The 22,234-nt window shown below is 35.1% G+C and overlaps 1 protein-coding gene across 1 annotated transcript; it reads right to left on the minus strand.

The window, feature by feature from the left end:
• LOC109826782 (protein FAR1-RELATED SEQUENCE 5-like) lies at window positions 3,083–4,592 on the minus strand. Its single transcript, XM_020393802.1, has 4 exons — window positions 4,509–4,592; window positions 3,870–4,430; window positions 3,623–3,688; window positions 3,083–3,511 (listed from the first exon to the last, which is right to left on the minus strand). The coding sequence occupies exons 1-4, from the start codon at window positions 4,590–4,592 to the stop codon at window positions 3,083–3,085; spliced, it is 1,140 nt and encodes a 379-aa protein (XP_020249391.1).

Here is a 22,234-nt window from a genome sequence, read left to right on the forward strand (position 1 = left end):
GGTTGATAAGATTATAGAGTCTGTTAGCATAGGTAAGGTTGACAGACCAGTGAGGCGCAAGCTCAGCGAATCTGGTACCCCACAGACTGAAGAACCTAGTTTTTCTCTTGGGCTGACACATGATACTCAGACTAAGATAGTGGAAATGGTTGATGTTGTTCAGATTGCTAGAGCTTGTGAATCTGAGATCATTGATGACTCTATACGAACAACTGATAAACAAGCTGAAGATGCTGCTGCAGTAGATGAACAAAAAGGTAAAAAAGTTCATGTGACCGAAAATAAGGGACATGCAGGAAGGGGGAAAGGAAAGAGGATGGTGAAGCCTGCAACGTCTCTTCGGTCACCATGGGTGCAGAGGGTATCTCAGATTACTACTAGGCAAAGTCAGCTGGAAAGCATCATATGGAATTGGGTGCATAGAGAAGAAGCAAGGCATTCAGGTGATGATTCTGCTAAAGAAGAGAATTTGTGAGTTCTTAAATCTTATTTGATCTTTTATTTTTAGGTGTGAGACTCACTGTTTTTAGTATTTTGTCGCTTTATTAAATTGAATATTGTTACTGTTTTTTCAGTGAAATGGTTTTTAAGTGGAGACAAATTGAATGTTTCTTACCTGCTTTCAAGACTTTCCTTCCTTCTGAGGACATTGAGGCAAATTTAATCAGCATTTGGTCCTATATTTTGAACAGCAGAAAAAAATGAAGTCTGAAAATTCTCCACTTAGATTCTTCTGTAATGTTGAGACAACCGTACGTATCTTCCTTTATTTAATTTAAAATAACACTTGAGTTGCATTTTATTTAACCAGTTTTATGTTGTACAGTTTTGCAACATTCATCACACAGATGAGTCCAATGATGAATTGAGATACAGTAGGTTTGCTTCCTGGATGGATGAGCAACTTGCTCTGTATCCACATATGAAGTTTAATGAGATTGATATGGTAAAGATTTGAAGATAATGTTTTTGTTCTTTAACCCAATTTTAACTATATCTGTAAAATCTCTGATTAAATTTCACAACCATTAGGTCTTCTTCCCCATAAATGCGTTTGAGCATTTCTACATTGTGTGCTATGGGCTAAAGAATCCAAGTATGGAGCTGATTGACAATAGCAAAAACTGCCCAGACTACAAGGAAAAATACCAAGGTCGTCCTGAGGGTTTGGTATGTTTTTCCACCTTACGTATGTGCTTTAAGCATTTACTGGCAGAATACAGTAATAAGTGAATCTGGATTCACTAGAGTCAGAGAATTCCAGATTCGCTAACTCTAGTGAATCTCGATCACTAGAGTTAGTGAATCTGGATTCACATCTTACTGTGAATCTCGATTCACTAGAGCTAGTGAATCTGTGTTCACACTAGGGAATCATGATTCACTATCTATAGCTAATTCTAGTGAATCCAGATTCACTAGTGTGAATCCAGATTCATTAGAGTGAGTCCAGGTGAACTAACTCTATTAAATCCTGGCGAACTAGATCCAATGAATCGTGATTCACTGTCATGAATACTGTTTCCATATAAACAACCAAAATAATTTGTATATTACATTAGACATTACTGTATGATAATTTGGATTTTTTATGTGACACTGATTACTTTTGATTAAACAGCACAAGAATTTTGTGAGATATTTGGCACACAAAAAACATCACAAGTCGAGTGAAATAAATACATTAAGGCCTGACAGACTTGAGATGGAGTGGAGAACGACCAAAAACGAATTTGATTATGGTATTTTTATCATGAGACATATGGAGACCTACATGGGCGGTGGTACAGCAAATTGGAACTCTGGTTTCCATAGAGAGGGTGTAAGTATTTAAACTAATAATGTATTGATAATTTACAGTTAGTCTTTATGAATTAGTAAAATTTAGAATATAGCTACCGAATCTTGAACTGATCTTTTGTTCATATCGAAAGGAGTGATTAAAAAAATCAGCTACATAGACTGAGGTCTATATACTATTACCAAATTCTTACTGATTCAACAAATGAATTGGCCAAAGAAGTCATCAGGAAAGCCCAACAGTACCATGCTGAAACTGCCCACAAGATCTCAGAGAAAATGATATTCTGTCATCAGCATAATTTTCTATGTTAAAGTTTACAGTTATTGAGTACATTGGCAATTAATGTTATAGAATATAACAATTTGTTTTGAACTGCTTTTCTATGTAAATATACTTTATAATATATAATAGCTTTGTCATAATTTTATTTCTAGATTTGTGAATAGTTTGGATATATAAAAATACTGTGAAGGTAATGAATGCAATTGGAAGAATTTCGATTTAAGCAGAGAATGTGAGTTATAATTCAAGGTTTTGTGTAAGATTCAGTAAATTAATCATACTTATTGTGGATTGTATGTTTTTAATCTGGAATCACTGGTTCAATATTATCTTAAGTTATTAGTAATTTATTTGATTGAATCTAGATTCACTATAGTGAATCTAGATTCAATTCAGTGAATCCAGATTCACTACAATGAAAGATTCAGTAAATTAATCATACTTATTGTGGATTGAATGTATTTAATCTGGATTTACTGGTTCAATATTATCTTAAGTTTTTAGTAATTTATTTGATTGAATCTATATTAACTATAGTGAATCCATATTCAATTCAGTGAATCCAGATTCACTACAATGAATCTAGATTCACTACAATTAGTCCAGAATCACTTAAAGCGAATCAATCAAATAATTGGATTGTTTGATTGATTATAATGAATCCCTATAGTGAATCCAGATTCAATTCAGTGAATCTAGATTCACTACAATGAATCTAGATTCAATATAGTTAGTCCAGAATCACTTAAAGCGAATCAATTTTAATTTGATAACTGCATACAACTACTTTATCATTCCTATTGAAATAATACAACTAATAATAATGAAATTCACATGCTATATGAGTACATCTCTATTCAATATACTAACATGACACAACGTAACCATGTAATTAATAATCTAGTAAATATATGTTGTTAAGAATTACACAATTCAGCAATTCTAATAAGAAATGTATTACTAAACATGATTTTGAAACGAAATATGACAACTAAATTAAACATCACTCTGCTGTAATGTTTTCTTTAATGGGCATGTCCGTGTGTCATGGAAATCGAGTTTTTTGCACATATTACACAGCCTTGGCACCTTCTTCTTTCGTTGACTAATTGATTTCTCATAATCACCAACAATTCTCCGTCCACACCCCTTGTTTCTACCTTCAATGGGAGGTTTAACATTCACTTCAGCTGGTATTTTTGAGCTAATAAAAAACTTCATTATATCATTTTTGTTTTGTGTGTCAGATTTCCAACTAGATTCACGCAAACTGTGCTTCAACTCCTTCAACTTCCCTTCCAAGTAGTCAAGTCTCTCACCATCTAAACCTGCCAAACTCACACAGGATTGGAAATCATACCATATATCATTCAACTTGTGATTTGTAACTTCAATTGCATTGCACTGTTCTGATATTTCCTTGAACTGCAATGAATGCCTCATCTCAGCACCTTTTGTCCATCAGTTCACAACAAGATGTCTTGGTATTTTTGTTACATCAGCTTGGTTCAGTGCAAAAAAACCATGTCTACATACTATACCCATTTTCTCAAACATCCTACACGTACATTGCACATCATTGTTCAAAACAGCATGTTTCACCTAAAATTCAAAAAACAATGTATATTAGCACCGAATAAAAAAAGAAAATGACAAGCGTATGAAATAGTCACTGAATCGCGATTCAGTGGTGTGAATCGAGATTCACTTCATTGAATCGCAATTCACTCTATTGAATCGTGATTTAATTTTTATTTTTTCAATCACCATTATTAACTTTTACCTCAAACATTTTTCCATGTCTCTTTTTGTCATTTATAGAAAAAATCTTCACACCATCTTGTTCTGATATACTGTTGATACTCATATCATAACAGGATGATATTATCTCTTTCTGTACCTCATAAAACATTGTTCGAGTGTACAACTCTACCGCATCCCTCTCCAATAACAATGGCGTGTCCATTCTTGGCATCGACTTTGTTCCTTCATAGTTTAATCTTACGTTTGTATGCATTTGCTTATCCATAGCACTCTCGTATCGGAGGTAAAATTCTGTCAATGTGTCAGATCTACGGTTGAATTTGTCAAAGAAACTGTTCTCACTCTCTGATATTGATGTAGTACGAAATAACCCAGCCATTGGATCATCAGCATAATAGGTTGGAATCCATGACTCCCGAATGTTATACAGTTCACACAACCATTCATTACTTTTAAGCTTAAATTCTTTCATAACATCTTTCCAACCTACTTCAAATGTTGCTGGATCTATATCTATACTCCAAATCAGTGCATTTATCTTCCTCTTGAAATCATCCATCTTTGAAATGCATTTTGCCAACTACAATATAAATATATAACAAAAGATTCAGTATTTATCTAATGAGGATTCATGATGTTTATATGTGGGATTCATTACCTTTTGATTAAATTTCTTCATGATGTGCCACATGCACAAACGGTGACGTGCTTCTCTAAAGACGGTTGGTATAGCTTGTTTCATGGTAGGGTACTGATCTGTAACAATACACTTTGGCTCGCGAATCATGCATTTCATGAATACCTCAAAAATCCAGACATAGTTGATAATCACATTTTATTACAGTTTTATACCCTCATTATCTATTTTATATGAATAAATATACCACTAATAATTACTTTTATCTTTAATTACAGGTTAATGAAGAATAAATCTCAACCTCCCATCTCTCAACAAAAACCCATTGACTAAATGAAGAAATGATTCAAGAAGCCAAAGTAAAATTTTCGAATTTGTGAAGGCCCAAAGCAAAAAGATTACACAAGGGAAACAAGACCGGATGCAAACAAGATTGGATTTTTATGCAAAGTTGGAATGAAATGGACTTGGATGCAAAGAGTGAAATGAGTTGGGCTTTTATGCAAAAGATTATGAATTGCTACAGTGACCGAACTCATCAAATGACCGGACTTATAGTGCTGCTGGAGACTTGGATTTTCATGTGAATGGACCGGAATTGATTTTTGTGAAATAAAGTTTCATGGACCAAATTGTTGACTGCCAAAGAATGGATTGCTTCATGGGCCGGACTTTGTTTTGTTTGAAAATCAAATGGGAAGGTTGAGGACCTGGACTTGATTACTTCATGGGCCGGCTCTTCATTTTATATTTTGAAAATCAAATGGGAAAAATGAGACCGGACTTGGAATTTGGACATCTACAGTGGCCGAAAATCAATTGGACCGAATTTCTCTTGGAAAATCAAATGAAGATTGGAAAATCAATTCAAAGGTGGAGATTGTGGCTTGGGGCTCAAGACAAATCCAAGGGCTCATATTCATTGAAGATTACTATAAATAGGGGTAGAGAGTGAGGGGTTAAGGGTGTGAAAATTTTGTAAACTCCTTTTGGAGAGGAGGGCTACTCTTAATTGAGAAGGCCTTCCAAAAATTGTAACTTTAGTTGCAATTAATAATAATAATTTTTTCCTCTTTAAATTTGTTCTTTCTCCTCTTGTTGAATGATGAGGATGGAGATGAAGAGCAATTTGAAGGTTTGCATTTCTTTTCTCTTTTATTTCTTTTTTGTAATTTCTTTATTATTGCTTATTAGTTAGATTTAAATTCATGCTTGTAGTATAGATTTACTTTCTTGTCTTTTTTATTTTCTTTTTGCACTTTAATTTGTAGAATAGATTTATTTTCTTGCATTTAATTTCTGCAATTTATTTTGTAGTTTAGATTTTTATTTTCTTTGTAATTAGATTTATTTTTTGTTCATAGTTTAGATTTCTCTTTTCTTTTTATTTTTGTAATTAGTTCCTTTTCTTCTTTCTTTTATTTCTTAAGATGTGAATTTAATTCTTGTAGGAAATTTAGAATTATATGAAACTAGTCTAATTTCCTTTATATTGTATGAATTATTCTCTTGCACTTAAAATGTTCATGTTTAGGATAATCAACTAGAGAACTAATCGGTAGAAGAAGAATTTGATAATCTATGCTTTCCTTAAATGGTTTGATAGGTTATGCTTATGAATTCTAGGATTATTATCATGTTGTTGTTCTTATCATGAATAGTAATTTTAACTTAGATGATAATTTGATAGGTTACACTTTCCTTAAATGGTTTGATAATCTATGCTTAATAAATCTAAGTTGAAATATGATAAAAAGAGAATAGTTTATATTTTGTAATTGAAATTGGTTAGTGGATTATATTCTAGATTTCTTACCTCTTTTGAATCCTTCATCTTAACTTTCTTAAATTTTCTTTTCATTTTTGGTTTTATTTCTTGATTTTATTAATTCATATTTCTTGCCTTATGATTTCATTTATTCTTTAATTCTTCCTTCTCTCCTCTAAAATTCAATTTATTACCTCTTGCATATAAATCAAAACAACCACTCATACAATCACACTTATTCTTTATTCCTAATTGTCACGCACAAAATATAAGAACCAAGTTTAATAATCTCTTAAAATCACCTTCTTCGTGGGATCGATATCTTTTTATACTATAACTTGATAAATTGTGCACTTGCAATTTTGGTACATAATTATGCCGCATCAAGTTTTTGGCGCCGTTGCCGGGGAAGGTGCTAAAATAGGATTTTATTAACTTGATTCTTTAACTTGTGTATTTTTCTTGTGAAGGAACCGCTTGGAGCTTGAAAATCTTGGATTGAAGATCAAGAATTTGGAGCATTGCTTTCGGGTAAGTCTTCTTTCTAGTTTTCAATTCCACCCTCTTTAGCTAGCTTCACAATTAGAGACAATTAGGATTTAAAAAAAAAGATTTTATTTATTAAAAAAAACTAATTTTCTTTCTTCTTTCCTTTATTAAAATAAAAAAAACTAAATTTCTTTCTTTCCTTAAAAGAAAAAAAAACTAATTTTCTTTCTTTCCTTAAAAAAAACTAATTTTCTTTCTTTCTTTAAAAAAAAAATTTGTTTTGGTGTATGCAATTTTGGGTTCGGGATAATTTTCATCGCTTAATCCGTGTTGAACCAATCCAAGAAATGGCAAATCAACCAGTTCTTCAGGATATGTGTTACCCCACCAGAAATGCAATTCCATCTTGCATAAGACTCCCCGAAGTAAATGGAGCAAATTTCGAGCTTAGACCGCATTTCATTAACATGCTTCCCAAATTCCTAGGTAATGAAACAGAAGATGCATATATATTTATCTCGGAATTTGAGGAAGTATGTATTATGATAAAAATGAGAGAATTAACCGAAGATGCGATTAAGCTTAGATTTATTCCATTTGCTCTAAAGGACAAAGCTAAAAAATGGCTGTACAGCTTACCGATAAATTCTATCTCAACTTGGGAGGAATTTGTCACCGTTTTTCTCAAGAAATTTTTCCCTATTCACAAAACGGTAAAGCTTAGGAACAGCATTCAGAATTTCAAAATTGTCCCGGGAGAGCCATTCTGGAAATACTTTGACCGATTTAAAGATCTTTTAATCCAATGTCCTCATCATGGTCTAGAAAAATGGCGATTGTGCCAAGTCATATATGAAGGATTGGACTATTCTTCAAAAACATCTTTAGAATCGATGTGTCAGGGAGATTTTATGAGAAAAAACGCCGATGAAGCTTGGGAATTCCTAGAGAGTCTATCCGAGAAAACAATGCAGTGGGAAAACTGTGATGACAGGGTTTCATCTGTTTCCCAATCTAAGTCTAGTGGTCTTTCCCTGGAGTCAAACATTGCATCTGAAGCGAAGATGGCGACGATTCTGCGGAGGTTAGAAGCCTTAGAAGTTAAGGAACGAGCTCCGGCTCAAATCAATCATATTTCTGCCCCGGGATGTCATAACTGTCAGTCTCCTACCCACGTTTCAGAGGAATGTCCTCTTCTAGGAAACAACCATGCTTTAGAACAGATGAACGCTGCATTCCAGCGCCCTAGAAATGATCCATTTTCTCCAACCTACAATCCAGGTTGGAGAAATCATCCCAATTTTGCTTGGAACCAAGGAAATTCTCATGGAAACCAAAACTTTATTCCCGCGTCAAACCAACAATTCCCTAGGGGAAACACTGTCCCATTCAACGCACCGAACAATTTTTCTAACCCACCTTTTCCAAACCAACATCCTCATCCTCACCAGCCTACAAATCCTTCAAATTCTGATCATGACAAACGTTTGAGTGTCTTAGAAAAGGGTTTAGAAGCTATGATCAAAGCTTCTACACAAACTACCAACATGTTGACCCAATCATCCACCACTCTAAATTCATTCATGCAAACCACCGGCCAAGTGCTCAACTCGAACACACAAGCCATAGCCCGGTTAGAAACCCAACTTGGGCAACTAGCCGCTGCCGTGAGTGAGAGAGAAAAAGGAAAATTTCCAAGTCAACCTGTTGCAAACCCTAAAGACACTGGATCCAGTTCCAACAACCCAGCTCAACTGAATGCAATTCACACTCTGAGATCAGGAAAACAAATAGACAATCAGGTTAGAATGCCACCGGATCAAACCCCTTCTCCCATTCAAAACACTCCTTCCGATGACCAAAATGCTGAACTTGAGATTGAGCCTGATCTAGATAGGTATAGGCCCGTTGCCCCCTTTCCAGATAGACTCAAACCTAGGAAAAACTCCCCGCAGGTTGAGAAAATCCTAGAAACGTTTAAACATGTCAAGATCAACATTCCTCTCCTAGATGCAATCGAACAAATCCCTTCTTATGCAAAGTTCTTGAAGGACTTATGCACTAAGAAAAGAACCACCAATGTCCCCAAGAAAGTCTTCTTAGCTGCCAACCTCAGTGAAATTTTTTCGAAACCCATGCCATTGAAATACAAGGACCCTGGTTGTCCCACAATTCCATGCGTCATAGGTAACACTCACATTGATAAGGCACTTCTAGACTTGGGAGCCAGCGTCAACCTCCTTCCGTATTCGGTCTATCAACAGCTAGGTGTAGGAGAACTTAAACCGACAAGATGCACTCTACAGTTAGCTGATAGATCTGTAAAAATTCCCAAAGGAGAGGTAGAGGATGTTCTGATCAAAGTTGGAGAGTTCATTTTCCCTGTTGATTTTATTGTCTTGGAAACGCAGCCCGTTTCCAATCTCAAAAGTCAAATCCCCGTCATTCTAGGAAGACCGTTCTTAGCCACCTCAAATGCTTTGATAAACTGTAGAACCGGTCAGATGAAACTATCTTTTGGGAATATGACTGTTGACCTCAATATCTTCAACTTAGGGAGACAGCCTAGTGATCCATCTGATGAACCCATGGAAGTGAATTTCATTCAAGGAATATCCAGTGAACAACAAGAGGGAGAGTGTGAGTCTGATTCAAATGCATCTGATTTAATGATTGAGGAGCTTTCTGATGACGAACTTGAGATAGAACCGCTGGTCAATCATGTTTTTGCTGTTGGCTGGCAACGAGAACCTTTAGAGATAGAACCCCGAGTCCAGCTTCGCCCATCTGTGGAGGAACCCCCTAAGTTAGAGCTCAAACCTCTACCCGAAAATCTAGAGTATGCCTACTTAGGGGAGAACGAGTCTTTACCAGTTATCATTTCTTCTGAGTTGACTACCGGTCAAAAGGAAGCTCTCTTAGCTGTTTTAAGAGAGAATAGGGAAGCCATTGGATGGACCATGGCTGATATCAAAGGGATTAGTCCAACCATTGTTCAACACCGAATCCATTTGATAGATGATGCCAAACCTACTAGAGATGCTCAACGTAGGTTAAACCCAGTGATGAAAGAAGCCGTTAGGAAAGACATTCTGAAATGTCTCGATCATGGGATCATTTATCCCATTTCTGATAGTTCATGGGTGAGTCCAGTCCAAGTTGTTCCAAAGAAATCTGGGATCACCGTGATCCAAAATGAGGCTAATGAGCTGATTCCCACTCGAATCCAAACCGGATGGCGAGTTTGCATTGACTACCGAAAGCTCAACTTAGCCACTCGGAAAGATCACTTCCCTCTTCCTTTCATTGACCAAATGTTAGAGCGTTTAGCAGGACACGAGTTCTACTGTTTCCTGGATGGATATTCAGGTTACAATCAAATCCCTATCGCTCCAGAAGATCAGGAGAAAACCACCTTCACTTGCCCGTATGGAACATTCGCATACCGACGCATGCCTTTTGGCCTGTGCAATGCACCGGCCACATTCCAACGTTGCATGATCAGTATTTTTTCCGACATGGTAGAGCGATTTCTCGAAATTTTCATGGATGACTTTTCCATTTTTGGTGACACATTTTCCCAATGTTTGCATCATCTTAAACTGGTCCTAGAACGGTGTAGGGAGAAAAATCTGACTCTCAATTGGGAGAAATGTCATTTCATGGTCAAACAAGGCATTGTCTTAGGACATGTAGTTTCCAATAGGGGAATCGAAGTGGACAAAGCTAAGGTAGATCTCATTTCCAATCTCCCTCCTCCCAAAACTGTCAAAGATGTCAGATCGTTTCTTGGTCATGCTGGTTTTTACCGACGTTTCATCAAGGATTTCAGCAAAATTGCTAGACCCTTGACCAATCTCTTAGCCAAGGATACATCATTTGTCTTCTCCCCCGACTGCCTCAAAGCTTTCGAATATCTGAAAAAGGAGCTAACCACTGCTCCTATCATTCATGCACCGGACTGGACCTTACCCTTCGAACTGATGTGTGATGCATCTGATTCTGCGATTGGTGCTGTTTTAGGACAACGGTTTGATGGAAAACCGCATGTGATCTACTACGCCAGTAGGACTCTGAATGATGCCCAGCAAAACTACTCTGTCACAGAGAAAGAGTTTTTAGCTGTAGTCTTTGCCTTAGAAAAATTCAGGTCCTACCTCATCGGTTCCTTAACCAAAGTTTTCACTGATCATGCCGCACTAAAGTATCTTTTGACCAAAAAGGATGCTAAAGCACGGCTCATTAGATGGATTCTCCTTCTTCAAGAGTTTGACATTCAAATTCTTGACAGAAGGGGAACAGAGAACCCCGTAGCAGATCACCTATCTCGACTCCCAAATGCACCAACATCAACCGTTCCTATCAATGAGCATTTCCCTGATGAACAACTCCTAGAAATCCAATCTGTTCCCTGGTTCGCTGACATTGTGAATTACATAGTCATGAACCAGATCCCTTCTCATTGGTCCAAACAGGATAGATCTCGTTTTCTCTCCCAAGTAAAATACTTTTACTGGGATGATCCATATCTGTTCAAATACTGTCCTGATCAGATCTTTAGGAGGTGTGTTCCCACAGAAGAAACTAGGAGTGTTCTATCCTTTTGTCACGAGCAAGCCTGTGGGGGCCACTTTGGCCTGAGAAAAACAGCTGAAAAAGTTCTCCAATCTGGGCTGTATTGGCCCACTCTCTTCAAGGATTCATTCGAGTTTTGCAAAACCTGTAACCGCTGTCAGCTTTTAGGGAAGGTCACTAGAAGAAATATGATGCCGTTACAACCCATATTATCTGTTGACCTTTTTGATCTGTGGGGTATCGATTTCATGGGACCATTTCCAAATTCCTTTGGAAATGTCTACATTCTAGTAGCCGTTGAATACATGTCAAAATGGGTTGAGGCGGTAGCTTGCAAAACTAATGACAACAAGGTCGTTGTCAAGTTTTTGAAAGAGAACATTTTTGCCCGGTTTGGAGTACCTCGAGCGATCATCAGTGATAACGGTACACATTTCTGTAACCGTTCTTTCGAGGCTTTGATGAGGAAATATTCAATCACACACAAATTGTCAACTCATTATCATCCCCAAACCAGTGGACAAGTAGAGGTCACAAACAGGCAGATCAAACAAATTTTAGTTCAATCACACACAAATTGTCAACTCCTTATCACCCCCAAACCAGTGGACAAGTAGAGGTCACAAACAGGCAGATCAAACAAATCTTAGAAAAAACAGTTAATCATAACAGAAAAGATTGGTCTGTAAAATTGTGTGATGCTCTGTGGGCGTATAGAACAGCTTTTAAGGCCAATTTGGGGATGTCACCATACAGATTAGTGTTTGGGAAAGCTTGCCACCTACCAGTAGAATTGGAACATCGAGCAATGTGGGCAATAAAACAGTTAAATTTTGACTCAGACTCAGCAGGTAAGAACAGATTGCTCCAAATAAATAAGTTGGAAGAAATTCGGAATGATGCATACATAAACTCAAAATTTTACAAAGAGAAAACAAAAATTTTTCATGACAAATCAATTTTGCGAAAAAATTTCTCTCCAGGACAGAAAGTTTTATTGTACAATTCAAAATTGCATCTTTTTCCGGGAAAATTGAGATCAAGATGGACTGGTCCATTTTTTGTTAAACAAGTTTTTCCACATGGAGCTGTCGAGATAGAAAATCCTAAAAATGGTAATATTTTTAAAATAAATGGTCAACGTCTGAAACCATTTTTAGAATTTTCTACGCTCAGAGAGGAAGAGGTGTTGGTTCTTCATGAACCTCATTATCTAAAAAAAAAAAAAAAATTGAATAAGTAACATAAAAAAAATAAATAAATAAATAAAAAATAATTACTTACAATTTTTCTCTTATTTGATTTCTTCATCCTCATACTAACAGTAATTGCAGATCATTATCATCATTGTCAACTGAACAACTGTAAGTTCTTCAATTTTATCTGCTTTACTTTGTGCTTCAGCGAATTTGCATTGAGGACAATGCAAAATTTAGGTGTGAGGGTAAGAAATACATATTTTCCTCTTTATTTTACCCTTTTAGTTGTTTTTTTTTCTTTCCAAAAAAAAAAATAAAAAAAAATAAAAATATTGTCACTTGCCAAGTTAATAGAGTTAAGTAATAATTGATCAAATTATTAGATTTTAAATTTTCTAATTCTTAGTTAGTGACATATTCAAGTTCACCTTTTATGATAACTCCAAATAAAATTCTTAAGAAATGATTTTTCAACTAGTATACTTTGCTTAAGTCTTACCTTAGACTTTTAATTAAAAATAATGAAATTTTTGCATGCTTAACTTAGAGTTGAAAATATTTTTTTCAAGTCATCTTGATTTACACATTTTTTTTAAAAGACTATATATACTTACACATATATATATTAAAAAAAAACTAACCTAAAACTCTTTAATTCAATGTGATTCTATCTTATAAAGCCTAAGTTGACTGAGTAATTAAGTCCAAGGAGTATCTCTATACTTAATGACCTAAGCCCAATTGGGTTGGGATTCATTGGCCAAAACTCGTTAAATGGTCACTTAGAAAGCCCGTTAAAATAGAAAACAATCACCAAGAATTAGAGAGTGAAAAAAAAAAAATATATATGTATATAACACTAACCATTGTTTTTATATATATACTGTTGTTTTGTATATATGGTCTTGAAAAACAATTTTTGATCAAGAGACTTGAAAGTTATTTAAAACAAAGAGTTGGCATGTTCTTTTCAAAACTTTTTAATTAAATTTCTAAGATTTGACTTGGTTTTGTATTGCTATAATGAAAAAGATTTTCTAGGGGATTTACATTGGAGTTATATCCTTAGAGTTATATATAAAAATGTTTTCTTGAGTGATAACTGGCTCCAATTAGATTATCTAAAAGTTATCAAGTGAATTTAGTTATTTACTGACTTCTTTAACTTGGCAAGTTGACCGAATTTTGTGGGTATATTCACTGCAAACCCTCACGAGACTACAACTCGTCCACTAGGGTAACCTAGGGGTTTAAAGGCTTGTTGTATGCGCTAAATACAACCGCGATTCCTGCGAAAGTGAGTTAGGATTTTCTTTTTCTTTCTTTGCTAGAGGACTAGCAAGAGTTTAGGTATAGGGGTTATTTGATAATCACATTTTATTACAGTTTTATACCCTCATTATCTATTTTATATGAATAAATATACCACTAATAATTACTTTTATCTTTAATTACAGGTTAATGAAGAATAAATCTCAACCTCCCATCTCTCAACAAAAACCCATTGACTAAATGAAGAAATGAAGATTTTTTTTTTCTCAATGGGCCGCAGCTCTTTGAACCAAAGGCTGAAGATTAAATGAAAAAAAAATAGAAGAAGACCGGTTGCAGCTGGCCTTTGAATGGGCCAAAGAAATGGATTTTGATTTTCAAAAGAAAATCAAAATGAATCATATGCCATTGGATTGCTTCATGACCGGACTTGGGCATATGGACCGGACTTCACTTTGCTGCTGCAACTTGATTTATTTTTGGATTTTGATTTTCTTTTGAAAATCAAATAAATCAAAGGTGGAGATTGTTGCTTGGGGCTCAAGACAAATCCAATGGCTCATATTCATTGAAGATTACTATAAATAGGGGTAGAGAGTGAGGGGTTAGAGGTGTGAAAATTTTGTAAACTCCTTTTGGAGAGGAGGGCTACTCTTAATTGAGAAGGCCTTCCAAAAATTGTAACTTTAGTTGCAATTAATAAAAATAATTTTTTCCTCTTTAAATTTGTTCTTTCTCCTCTTGTTGAATGATGAGGATGGAGATGAAGAGCAATTTGAAGGTTTGCATTTCTTTTCTCTTTTATTTCTTTTTAGTAATTTCTTTATTATTGCTTATTAGTTAGATTTAAATTCATGCTTGTAGTGTAGATTTATTTTCTTGTCTTTTTTATTTCTTTTTGCACTTTAATTTGTAGAGTAGATTTATTTTTCTTGCATTTAATTTCTGCAATTTATTTTGTAGTTTAGATTTTTATTTTCTTTGTAATTAGATTTATTTCTTGTTCATAGTTTAGATTTTTCTTTTCTTTTTAATTTTGTAATTAGTCTTCTTCTTCTTTCTTTTATTTCTTAAGATGTGAATTTAATTCTTGTAGGAATCTTAGAATTGTATGAAACTAGTCTAATTTCTTTTATATTGTATGAATTATTCTCTTGTACTTAAAATGTTCATGTTTAGGATAATCAACTAGAGAACTAATCGGTAGAAGAAGAATTTGATAATCTATGCTTTCCTTAAATGGTTTGATAGGTTATGCTTATGAATTCTAGGATTATTATCATGTTGTTGTTCTTATCATGAATAGTAATTTTGACTTAGATGATAATTTGATAGGTTACACTTTCCTTAAATGGTTTGATAATCTATGCTTAATAAATCTAAGTTAAAATATGATAAAAAGAGAATAGTTTATATTTTGTAATTAAAATTGGTTAGTGGATTATATTCTAGATTTCTTACTTCTTTTGAATCCTCCATCTTGACTTTCTTAAATTTTCTTTTCATTCTTGGTTTTATTTCTTGATTTTATTCATTCATCTTTCTTGCCTTGTGATTTCATTTATTCTTTAATTCTTCCTTCTCTCCTCTAAAATTCAATTTATTATCTTTTGCAAATATTCACAACAATCACTCATCACATTCACACTTATTCTTTATTCCTAATTGTCACGCACAAAATATAAGAACCAAGTTTAATAATCTCTTAAAATCACATTCTTCGTGGGATCGATATCTTTTTATACTATAACTTGATAAATTGTGCACTTGCAATTTTGGTACATGTTTATGCTGCATCAATAGTTATCAATGTCCTCTTTAGCTATCAATCCTGCTGCAAATACAAAACACTTCTTATAATTGTCGAGACCAGTGAATGGAACAAACTTCATGTTGTACCTATTGTATCACATACAAAAAAAAAAGATTCACTATGATATATAATTCCAATATTGAAAATCGTAAGAGATTAACTATAAAATCTTACTTGTTTGTGGAATATGTAGAGTCAAATGATATCACATCTCCAAATACATCGTAATTTCTTCGTCCAATAACATCTGCCCAAAAAATACGAGTTAATCGACCCCCTTCATCGACTGCATAATCATAGAAAAATATATCACACATCTCCTTATTATCCGTGAACTTCTCGATGATCATTTGAGCATCTCGATCACCAATATAAAGCTTCACATCCCTACTCTAATTTTTAAACTCGGTACACGTATCACCAACATTAGAATAATTTCCACACAACTCCTTAGCAAAGTTATATGTTTTGTTAGGCCCCATGTTGGCTTTTGCACCATCAAATATAAGTTTCTTATGTGCGAGACCCAGAACTCTATTTGACTTCAAAAATTGTTTCCCACTCCCGGACACCAAAAAATGAGAATGCTCTTCAACGAATGAGAGAACATTATATCCTTTCAAACCATCGAACTTAAAAACAACTTTAGCTTTGCAACCACATCTACTAGATACAGTTCTCCTTCTCTTTTTCGAAATGCTACTAAAATCCTCAAAATCAACATCCATCTTTGATTCATTGCTGTCAGCTCTACTGCAAACAATGTGTTTAAGAAGAACTGTACCGTCAACATCCATCTTTGATTCATTGCTGTCAGCTCTACTGCAAACAATGTGTTTAAGAAGAACTGTACCGTTCTCATGTTTCTTCTCTGTATGCCGTCTGATCTCAAACCCACTTTTACGTCCATACTCGGTAAAACTCTATACCATCCTCTAGTGATCGGAAGCTTTGGTTTAGATAAGGTTTAAATTCAGCTTCAACCCGAGGTTTCCAATACATACCACCACCTGGTGATTGAAAAGGAATCGAGCTAACTTCATCTATTCCATCTTCCCCAAAATCACTGTCCGATGCATTTATAACATGTGGTTCCTTTATTTGTTCATTGCTGCCTATAACTGAAAATAAAACAACATAAATCATATGACTAAGTTTTGATATACTGAATCTGGATTCATTACAATGAATCTGGATTCACTGGAGTGAATCTCGATTCACTGTATTAAATCCAGATTCACTACAGTAAACATGTGAATTCAGGTGAACACGTTCTAGTTGTTAGAGACTGCAGTAATCATAATGTATTCACATGTTTACTATAGTGAATCTGGATTCAATGCATTGAATCCAGATTCACTACAGTAAACATGTGAATACATTATGAAAACCACTACAGTCTCTAACAACTAGAACGTGTTCAACTGAATTCAAGCTCTCCAATTAAATCTACATAAAATATTTAAGAATGTAAGCTCCTAGATAATAAGTCATATGACTAAGTTTTGATATACTGAATCTGGATCCATTACAATGAATCTGGATTCACTGGAGTGAATCTCGATTTACTGCATTGAATCCATATTATTGCTAATTAATCTGGAGTGAATCTCGATTCACTGCATTGAATCCAGATTCACTACAGTAAACATGTGAATACATTATGAAAATCACTGCAGTCTCTAACAATGAATCTCGATTCAATGCCGTGAATCTAGATTAACAACTAGAACGTGTTCAACTGAATTCAAGCTCTCCATTTAAATCTCCATAAATTGTTTAAGAATGTAAGCTCCTAGATAATAAGTCATATGACTAAGTTTTGATATACTGAATCTGGATCCATTACAATGAATCTGGATTCACTGGAGTGAATCTCAATTTATTGCATTGAATCCAGATTCACTAGAGTAAACATGTAAATACACTATGAAAATCGCTGCAGACTCTAACAACTAGAACCTGCTCACCTGAATTCAAGCTCTCCGTTTAAATCTCCATAAAATGTTTAAGAATGTAGCTGATGGATGATGAACGAGAGAGCTGAAGGACGATGAAGGAGATCTGCTGGTTGTGGAGTGACTAGAAGACGATTTCTCGATTGAGAGAGAGCTGAAGGACGATGAACGAGATCTGCTGGTTGTGGAGTGAGAGATCTGCTATTCGTGACTGATGGGTTGCCTGAGCCGTGAGATTACATGGGAAAATGGAAAACTACACTTGCATGGAGAACTCAACAGACATGCATTCATTACCTCTCTTTGGTGGCTGTTAAGTTTACCTGATTACCATTAGGCAGCTGTAATAGTATTATAATCGCAGCCATTGGATGAATCTAGATCCAATGGAGAGGACTGGTTTTTAGTTTTTAGGATAGTGAGGTTTTTATTTGAACCTCTCCCTATATATATATATATATATATAATTCTCTCTTGTTCTCTCTTTTAAGTTTTTTGTTTTTTGTTTTTAGTTTGAGTTTGAGATTGAGTGATGCTTGCTTTCAAGTTTTATTTTGAGTGTTTGTAAGATAAGTGTGTGCTAGTACTACTACTCCGATGCTGAGCAGTTCATCACCGAGCTACTGGTTTGTAAGTTTTTAAGTTTATTTTCCATCAAGTATGTAAGTGTCTCTTGTTAATACTACTACTTATAGTTTGCTTCCACCGTTACTGTTCATTATTGTTTATGCTGTTACTGTTCATTAATATTCATTACTATTTTTCTTTTCTTTTTGATATACATGTGAACGAGAAGAAGATATAGCTATAAACAGTATCTATATCCTCTCCTCCGTCTACACAGTATACCCCACGAGCTAGCTCTGTCGTATCAAGGCTAAAACAGTCTTGCTCACGATTAGTATCAGAGTCAAGTTAGCCGGTGGTGGAGTCGGCCAGTGGTGGTGAAACCTAAACCCCGGCTCGCCGGTATATATATATCCTCTCATGCCACCTCTTCCGCCTCCATGGCAAATTGTTCTACTAGAGGGAAGAGAGCTTATAATGATTGAAGAGCAAGGGTGAGGGTATATGCCTGCGATGAAGTTCAGGGAATTGAGTGGTGATCCTAAAAGAGAGGAAACAAAGTTTAGGGGATGACTGGAGCTTGGTCAAAAATGGAAAAGGATAAATTTTACAAAAACCTCAAGACTTTGCGGCGTTTCTCATGAAATCCTCCTATCTTTTTCTTTATCTGATTTGATGAGTAGATCATGATAACATGTTCCTCTTTAATTGTATATACCCATACCTATATAATTATTTAATGAAAATAGTGGGGGCAAGCAAAAAAAAGGGAGGATGAGAAGTGAACATTTCTTCTATTCGTATTGCATCCAGAAGGGTAGAATCATAATTTTATCGTATTTCCCTTTCTTTTCATTTCTCTTTTTTTCCTAGAACTTTCTAAAATATTAGCATGAGCTTTATTAGTAAAGCTCATTTATAATATATTGATTATATTACATATTATAAGGGAAATATGAAATGATAAAGTTTTTTAAATAGATATAAATAAATACAATAAAAAATAATTGGAAATTCATATGTTCCAATGTAAATATTATCGAAAGTGTATATCTAGATACTTAGATAAAAAATTATCAAATAAAATAATTTAAATAAAAAAATACTATTCTAAATAATATTATTTTAGAAAATTACGTCATTCCTCAACTTGGTATATTTGTAACAGTTAATTTCATATAAAAGAATATAAAATATAGCTTATCAAATAAACAAACATCATAAAAAGATCTTGCAAAATTTTATGATACTTTACAAAATTAAAATAATTAAGTTTTAATTTCTGTTGCACGTGTATTTGAACAAGTAATAATGCTAGCACAATATGTTTTCCAGTAAGTGATGGCGGTCGGCGTTGCCAAACAGGCCTGAAAATATTTACAAGGTCCAAGTTTAGTTGGCCCAAAGGTTGGGCCAAAGCCTCAACACTCCCGCAAAACTCTAGTAGCATAACGGTTGCTGCCAAGTCATACAGAAAACATTTTAAACTGCCACATCATCCAAACATTTGGAAGATGCATAAGCTTACGTGGCATATTGTTGTGTTGACACGTCATCAACAGAAGTGCTGGTGCATGAGAAACGAGAAATTGATTGCGTGGCCCTTACACTGAGGGCCCGTTTGGTTAGTTTATTTTGAAGGGGAAAACTGCCACAGATGTCCCATATGTGGTAGCTTTCAGGCAAAATCGCCTCTAAATTATTTTGAAGGGAAAAGCTGCCACAGATGTCCCATATGTAGTAGCTTTCAGGCAAAATCGCCTCTTTTAGAGGCGATTTTCCCTGAAAGCTGTCACAGATGAGACATTTGTGGCAGCTTTCAGTCACTTTCCCCCTAAACGATTTTCCCTGAAAGCTGTCACAGATGAGACATTTGTGGCAGCTTTCAGTCACTTTCCCCCTAAAAAACGGGCAACTAAACGGGCCCTGAGAAATACACCTGCTGGCGATGTCCTTAAAATGCGGAGAGTTGGAGAGGTTGGATTAAATACTTTCTTACCCAAAGTTTGAACTGCTATGTATTTTGAACCCAAAATTTCAAAGTTATGCGGAGACACAAGTAAACAAATATTTTTTTGAGACAAGTGAATACATAGATAATTATATGAAATTTTTCTCTCTAAAAACTAGTGAGGAGGGCACGTGGCAATGCCCGTGCCGGCTCCATTTTGGGTTTATGCAAAGTAGGGGTGTGCAACGGTCGGTTCGGTTCGGTTTTTACCAAAATTTGAACAACCGAACCGAACCGCGGTTCGGTTTTTACCAAAATTTGAACAACCGAACCGAACCGCCTATAATTCAAAACCGAACCGAACTGTATTACAAGTCGGTTCGGTGCGGTTCGGTTCGGTTTGTTCGGTTCTAACTTTATCAAACTTCTTATCAAACAACAAACTGTGTTAAAAAAAAGATATCAACAAAGTAGGAGATTATGAAGCATTAAACACTGATATAATGATATTGTTTTTAACCCATAATGATTCAGAAAATGAGTTTAGGGTTTGAGTTTTTGACTCTTTGGGGACGGATCAGGTAGGTTTGAGATCGAAATGGGTAGTATTGCACTATATTCGGTCGGTTCGGATCGGTTCGGGTTAAAAAGTTTTCAAACCGACCAGAACTGCTCTACTCATAAAACCGATTTTTCTGGATCGGTTCGGGTCGGTTCGGTCGGTTTTTTCGGTTTGGACCAAACCATGCTCAGCCCTAATGCAAAGGGTTATCTAGAAATTAGTCCTTTAAATTTTCAATGATCGATGACAGTCTCCTTAAATATTTAACATTTCTCATAAATTATAAGTTCTCTTAAACCTTTGAAATTGCTCACAAGTCGTGAGTCCTTTAGATCCCAAGGGGTCTTGCAATTTTGTCCCTTAATGACCATAATACCCATTGTGTAATATTTTTTGAAGAGTTACTTGCAATATGGTTTTTTAAAGTTTAAACTTTTCCAACTTTGATATTACAAAGTCTTTTCGACACTTCGCTACCTCAAAGGCTAAACTTTTTTTTAATAACTTTGATATCCCATGTTTGCACATTCTTTATCCCAAAATTCACATTCTTTAACTATCATATCCTAAAGTTTCCTTATTTTTAACTTGGTCCGATGTTTATCTTTGACATGATTAATAATAAGACGTACAATTGTGCCACATGAGTAGAAGGGACAATTCCACTCTATCCCAATCAAATTTTCATTATCATTTCAATAATATAAAAAGACTGAAGAAAATACTGAAGCATCAGTAGCATATATTCACTTTCCTCTATTAAAAATGAGGGCTTTAAAGACTGATACTTTACAGAAAACTATCACGAGCAATTCGATCTTTAATTTACCACTAACAAGTTTGCCACTTATGGCCCATTTATTATTTGTCACTCATTTATGGTCCATTTAGTCCCTATGCCCATTAGCTCCTTAAGTTGTTACAAAGCTTCAAGAAATGTCCCGAGAGCTTCCCAACTGAGAGCTTAGATCAGAGGAGAAATGAGGCTCACTGTAGTGGAATTAGGAAAAGTGGACTTGGAGGTGGAGGATGGGATGATATTCATGCAGTGACTTCATCCATGAAAGAAAGGGAGATAAGCGGCATTGTAAGGGCATTATGGACATTTCATAACCTAAGTAGGTAACATGGATGACAAGCACCGTAGCAAAATTACCTCTTTATAAGTAAAGGAGATCAGCCGAAAACATTCTTCATAAAAAAAAAAGATAAGTTGAGAAACAAAAGTGAGGGTAACCAAAGGCTACTGTAGCACTAGACTCTTTTTATATAGAGATCGAAAACATTCTTTATAAAAAAAACCAGCCACTGTTCAAACACTAGTGGCCAAGAGGGGAGTAGTCTAATTACTGTTGCAAGACGACTCTTCATCCCATGACATGGCTCAAGTGGATGATAACTTCTCAGGAATCAAAATGTTGATCTAACTCTCTTTTGTACTTACTTACATACAAATATTGTCTAATCTCTTTTTGGTTTTGATGTAAGTACTAGCTCCATGGTAGCTAGTGACGGAGCCATGTGTAGCTTGCCCTGGGTAGTTGCCCAGGGCAAGATTCAACTGCTAAAAGATACACTAGGCAAAGGAAACTC

The sequence above is a fragment of the Asparagus officinalis genome, chromosome 10 (assembly GCF_001876935.1).
Source record: "Asparagus officinalis chromosome 10, Aspof.V1, whole genome shotgun sequence".
In the NCBI taxonomy this organism is placed as follows: Eukaryota; Viridiplantae; Streptophyta; class Magnoliopsida; order Asparagales; family Asparagaceae; genus Asparagus; species Asparagus officinalis.